Here is a 6,780-nt window from a genome sequence, read left to right as displayed (position 1 = left end):
GCCAAGGAAAGGGGCTTTGTGGAGTCAGGGAAGACTCTGACTGCTCAGCGGAGGTCTGTGTAGACCCAGAAGTAGGCACTAACGGTGTTCTCAAAGGGCAGGATCAAAGAGGGATTTCAGGAAGACACATGGATTTTGAGGGGAGCAGGGAAGGAAAGAGGGGGGGAGGTAAACTACTTGGGAAGGAGGAGGGAAGGGCTGTGGTGATAGCGATGGTGGTAGAGAGGAAGAGGTCAGTTGGCAGAGGGAACTCCCTGCTCTGCACTTACACCAAACACACGTGGCTCCTCGCTGGACAAGTTTTTGCGGGCAAACAGGAGACAATCAGCCCACGGGAGGAACCTGTCAACAGCTAGGCGGATCAAGTCAACCAGTTCAGAGTTAACCTAGGGCACCTCTGTTCAGTTCACTTTCTGCCACACGGAAAGGCTGTAGCATCTGTCTGATACAGTGCCCCAATGCCCTACCCACACTGGCTCTTGAGCACTTGAAATAGGGCAAGTGCAACAGAGATTCTGCTTTTAAAATGTTGGTTGTAATTTCATTCACTGAAATTTAGAGTCACTGGGGCCTAGTGGCTACTGGTCAGCACACACGTGGCATAGTTCTCAAAGGGCACTCTTTGGAGGAGAAGGGTCAGAAGTGCAGGCTCTCAGACCCCCGCCCAGACACCCTGAAGCAGAAGCTGCCCCCTCATGTATCTGAGCCTCTGAATTAGGGCCACTCAAGATTTCTGAGATCACTGGTCTGGGTTTCAAGTAAACTGCATGAAAGACCCCCTGGCTCAAGTGCAATAGGGATTTCCACAAAGAATGACTAGAGAACCATTCATAAAATGTGTCCAGTTCAGCAGCATTGGAGAAAAGTTACGTGATGCAACAAAGATGTGGTTTCCCTAAGCCTGGTCAAGATAAGGAATGTGGTCAGCTTTGATATGTGAAAACCAGAGAGCAGCTGCTTGTCTCGATGAATGCTGGAGATGTGCACAAATGGCTCCACCCTAGCATCAGTGTCAAAAACACAAAAAGCAACCGTCACCTGTGAGCTGATTTAGAAGAGCATGCCCCTGCATGTGAAATGCAGCCGAGTTTCTAAAAGGAGACATATGTAAAGGGAGGCCAAGGAAAGCTAAGACCTAAGGAGGGAAGAAGCATTCTGAGTGTGCACCCTCACCGACAAAAGAGAAGACAGAAGCTCTTCCTGCAGAGTCAGATCTACATGCAAAACGCCCCCAAGCAGACCCAGCAGAGGCTTTTGTCACGCAGGTGAGAGACAGCCAGAATGCCAGTCACTCTGCTCTTTTCAGCACAGTTCAGCTTACAACTTCAGCAAGAGGACAATTTGGAGATTTTCTGATACTAAAATGTGCTTCAAGAAATAAAGAGAAAAAACGATGAGTGTACAGATGATAGTCAACCGGGAATTCGAAATAAAAGCTTCAAAATAAAAGCTTTGTAACTGTAAAGTAGGAGATAAAGCTAAGTACCCTGAAAAGACATCACGAGAAACTGGACTGGATTGTAAAATTCTGCATCGAAGTGATGTGAGCAATAGAGAGGATGGAGAAGGGAAAAGAAAAGGCTGACGGACACCATCCACAAAAGTGGAGGCTTCCAGAAGAGAAATGGGATCAGCAGAGAGGAACAGGGCCCTTCACTCCTCAAGTACAAACTGTTGGCAGAACATGAAGTCACTGATTCAATTAGAAGACTGTTTTGCCACCATATATGCGTCCACTGTAGGCTTAGTAAAAACAAAAATCTGTATTTGAAATTTTACTGATTTGAAGTAATCTTATAATATCTTGCCTTTTTGGTTACAATGTAATACAGTGCAGTAAACTAATTTGCTGTATTTTGGTTCACATTTACCTTTTAAACACCAAAGCAGCACATGTAAAGAATTACAAGAAGTTACTTTGATACAGGAGTACATTAATGTTTATTAACAGAGTGCTTCACTCTTCTGATGACTACTGATGACTGATCAACATGTAGTGAACATGACCTGTGAATATTCCATTATTTTTAAGATGACATAGGCTAAGCTTATTACTACCACCTGCTTTTCCTGGTAACTTTATTTAGTGAATACAGAACTACCATCTGGGGAATTAGAAATCACCTAATATGATATTAATGAATAGCTTTCACAGTTCTCAAAAGAATTTAGAATTTACTAAAATTAATGCTATTTGTAATAGCAACTAACAGTGATTATTTCCTTCCTGCCTCCTGGATAAATACATGTCTGCAACCAACAATCTCCAGAGAAGAAGAACACTAATGGTTTTGAATGTCTCAATTCAGGGATACAGTTATGCCTTCAACTATTTTCCACTGTGAATAAAGATGCCTTTTAAAGATGGCCGTGGTGTTCAAATTATTGTCTGTGCCAGAAAGTCTCTGAAAATTTTTAACTAAATTTCTCATACATGGCATGCCTCTAGTTTACTTAGCATTATTTATTATTTGATATAGAAATTCCACAGTAATCACCTCATGCATATTTGGTTTTTGGATTTGAAGATTTGCAATCTTGGAAAAGTTAGAGCTAGACTTTCAGGTATTGGCATCTAGCATTATTAAGTTTACATTAAAAAAACCTAGGGTACATGTTGATATAATATTTTGAGTATATCAGGCTAAATTAGATATATTATTAAATTATAAACAAAAGAACCAGGAATTTATAGTGTCAAACCTAATTTGACATGTGGTTACATTTTGAAATGTACTACATTTCACAAATAATTGAAGTATTATATTTCTTGAGTAGAGTGCTATGTTCAGTCACTATGCTCCTGATAGCTGAAGCTATGACAATTTCAACTTGCTCACTCTGTGCTTATTCATTCAATAAATAAGCTATGACTGTTACCAAAAAAAAAAAATAATAATAATAAAATGTAAAGGTTCAGCCCGATTATAATGACAAAATCAAAAGTTGCAGCTGTTACATATTCTTAGGCCAAATTACTGATGCAGGTTTTAACTCCCTGCCCCTGGGGTTGATTCCAATAGTATGGGTAATCATGAAAAACCAGCTCTAATTCCTTCTCTCACTGGCATTATATATGGTCTCTGGTTAGCGAACTCAAGGCATGAATGACCGGGGAAGGGTTCCACCCTGGGAATCATTATACACATTGTGATCCTGCAAAGGGTCAGAAGCTACAAAATACAGTTCCCCTGCATGAATGTCTGAAAAATTAGCCAGAAACTCCTGGGGATTGAAGCCCACCCACACAGTATACCTGTAGTCTACCGTGCGTATGGAATAGCCCATGACCTTTATATCTTCTAAGCTCGGCTTGTCAGAATTCCACTGAGGAGAGTCTGCGGGCCGAGGATACTGGCTATAGGCCACCAACTCCCGGGGATTACTGCAGACATGGGGCTCCTCTTCCTCACCATGGTCTTCAAAGAGCTTCAGGAGGTTCCGGCCTTCTCGGCACAGCTCCATGTGAAACGAGGGGATGGGGCAGCGTGGAGGGACACGGAGTCCCGCAAGTCCAGCAAGTGTGGGGAAGAGAGAGAGCAGCTCCACCAGGTCCCCAGTTTGCCGGCCTGAAAGAAGAAGCCACCCCATGGAGCAGGTTACAGCCCCACACGCTGACTTGTGTTCTTTTACAGCATTTATTTTTAGCCCAAGAGCTTTAGGAACAAAACCAATTCAGGTCCTCACCCAACAGCAGGGCAGAATGAAGGTGCCCTCAGCTTGCTGGCACTTTTAGCAAAGACTTAAATGTAGGACCCACCAGTGTCTGGGTGATTCAGGCAAGGCTCAGACTGCTGGGGAAAGTCTGTTGAGGACAGTCTGTTCCCAGCCTCACAGCATTGCCCGGCCGATCCCTCCTTTCTGGATATCTGCATCTCATCCATCTCCTTCTTATTATTGTAAATTACAAACAACATGAAATTTACTGCTGTGACCAGTTTTTTGTGCCCAGGTCAGGGGCACTCAGGATGTTCCCACTGTTGTACAGCCATGCCCACCACCCAGCACAGAACTATCTTCACCTTGCACAGCTGAAACTGTCCCTGTGAAATGACACCTCCAGCTCCTGGCACCACCCTTCTACTATCTGTCTCTGTGTGTCTACTGCTCTAGGCACCTCACAGACATGGAATCACATAGTGTTTGTCCTTTTGTGCCTGGCTTCTTTCATTTAGCATCATGTCTTCCAAGTCTACCCGGGTCATAGCACACATCAGTTTCCTTCCATTTTAAGGTTGGATGATAGCCCACTGTATGGATGTGCCATGTTTTGCTTATCCATTCATCTGTCAATGGGCACTTGGGTTGCAACCACCTTTGGGCTACTAATAATGCTATGAAAATTTTTATGCATAGTTTTCTTGGAGTACCTGGTTTCAGTTCTGTGGGATACATACCTAAGAGTGGAACTGCCAAGTCACACGACTGTTCTATGTTTAACTTTTTGAGGACCCACCAAACTTTTACACAGGGACTGGATCATTTCACATCTCCACTGGCAAGGCCTGAGGGCTCCTGTTTCTCCACACCCTTGGCAGTGCTGCCATTTTCTGTCTGCTTTGATAAAGGCCATTCTAACAGGTATGAAATGATATCTCATTGTTGTTGATTTATCTTTAAAGGCTAAATCTTGTACTTTATTGTGACTCCTGTTAAAATTTACTGTTACTCTGGGCCATAACTCTAGCCTTTTTGGATCTTTAAGAGTTTGCTTTATATGGCTCAATTTTATTTCCAACATATTTGGTTTGTAAGTAAAATAAAAATAAAGGTAAAGAATATTTTTTAAAAGATACCTTTACAATGGCGAGGCCTGTCTAACAAAACCACCTTAACCAGACAGTCCAGCTTGACTTCACTAATAAGGGCACAGGCCACCATGAAGTGTCCCCAGTGGTATACAGGTGGAACCCACAACCTCACAGTGTGCAGCATGTGTCCAAAGGGTTCACCCTGAATCTAATTCTCAGAAAGCAGTCAGACAAACCCAGACTGCGGAACACTGTACAAGATAGCTGCCCTGGATACTTGAAAAACATGAGTTCAGGGAGATACAAGGAGCCCAGGTGACAGCTGGCCATTGTAATAACTTTTCACTCAGAGTTGAGACAGGCGTGTAGGAGGCCCCAGAGTAGGGTTCTGAAGCCACCTGTTTGGGATTTAACAAGCTCACTGAAGCTGTTAACATCAGGCTCACTGAGGAAAAACTCTAGGGATCAAGGGCACAAGCCAGGAGGTTTTACCAAGAGAAGGTGGCAGCGTGGTGCATGATGGCAGCGGTAAGTGGGAGAAATGGTGTAGACAGATTCTGAATGAATGGTGGCAGGAGGGCTGAAAGACTGCTCATCACGTACAGACCGTAAGAGAAAAGACGGGCCACTATCAGCATGGTTTTGATGGGCCACTATCAGCATGGTTTTCTGGCCCGGGCAACCACTGCCATTTCCTGAGAAGGGGAAGAGTGTCAAAGGCTTAAAGTCAAAGGTCAAATATTCAGCTTTGAGCATGTTAGACTGGCTATTGGAAATCCAAGTCCAATGATCAAAGAAGATATACAGGCTTGAGAGAAAATTTGGAAAGAAATGGGATGACGGTGCAGCAACATCAATCTATAAGCTGCTCAACACCTCCCCTCTGAAGTTTCAAAAAGGATTCTCAACGTGTCAGAAGATTTCTCCCAGCAAATAAAGGGCTATGGTCATGTTTTCAAACTGTTTAACATTTTTATCAATGACATGAAAGAAGACAGTGCATGCAACACACAGAAATCAAAGGTTCAGGAAAAAACTGGGCAGTAGAGAGCAAACTTGGAAAGATCCAAAAAGGCCAGAACGATGGACTAAAACCAAGAAAAATTTAAACAAGAGCCACTGATGGGACAGACCTGGCACCACACCAGATGGAGGAGCTGAGGTGGCTAACGTTCCCTTGCAGAGGGCTGAGTCCCAGCCAGAAGGACGCAGGTAATGAACTTCTGCTCATCTGTAAGGGGGAAGCCCCTGCCCCCTGCCCTGAGCTCAGAGCACACTCCTGTCACCTCCATGATGGCTCTCCCCATCTTGGGGTGGCCCCTGCTCTACCCCTCTCCCTTCCAAGCCCCCTATGAACAGGAGCCACCCTCATCAACTCTGGCACTGCCGCTCCCCTGCCCTAGGTAGAAAGGCCTGTGCTGGGTGGTGAGGGGGTTTCTGTACCAACTAAAGGCATCCCTGCTGTCAAGTAGCATCACTTCTGCATTTCCATACCTGGCTCTGGCACTTCTGAGACGGAATCAAAAGGGTCGAGATAAGGGAAAAACTTCTCGCCTTCCACCGGAAGCGGGGCTGTCCTTCCGGGAACATAGAACATCAGAGGCACTCGTGTAGTGACGTCAAAATTACTGTATTTCGCCCATTCTCCGTGTTCACCCAGAGCCCATCCTGGTCATAAAAATCAGAGCATGACAGAAATGAATCAGCACCTCATGGCTTGCTCACTTCAGTTAGACACCATTTCATTCCCTCTTGTAAAAGCCAGAGGAAGCAAAAACTCACCATCTAGAAGAAATTCTGCTAGAATTACCACACAGAAAGGTAGGAGGTGGAGTCATTGTTGACTCAAGTCACACAAGCTCAGATCTGCACTTGTGAGTGTGTACCACAAAAACAAGATCTGTGAGACTGGAGCACAGTTTCTCACATTTAAAAAGACATGCGTATCTTTTTCAATTTTTACGACACACCACAGACCAAAGAAAATAACTTCTGGTTCCACATGCTTAACCTTGATTTAAAAACAACT

General features: G+C 44.2%; 1 protein-coding gene across 1 annotated transcript in view; it reads right to left on the bottom strand.

The window, feature by feature from the left end:
* Positions 1-6,780, bottom strand: part of IDS (iduronate 2-sulfatase) — a gene marked incomplete at its 5' end in the record, with an annotated part of 19,156 nt that continues 12,376 nt past the window's right edge. Inside the window, 2 exon segments of the mRNA XM_010855225.1 lie at positions 1-3,569; positions 6,246-6,419. Of these exon segments, the coding sequence (XP_010853527.1) occupies positions 3,097-3,569; positions 6,246-6,419 (647 nt within the window).

This window comes from Bison bison, unplaced genomic scaffold (assembly GCF_000754665.1).
Source record: "Bison bison bison isolate TAMUID 2011002044 unplaced genomic scaffold, Bison_UMD1.0 scf7180017864360, whole genome shotgun sequence".
NCBI lineage: Eukaryota > Metazoa > Chordata > Mammalia > Artiodactyla > Bovidae > Bison > Bison bison.
Note: the sequence above shows the minus strand (reverse complement) of the source record. Positions and strands in the feature narration are given on the sequence as shown.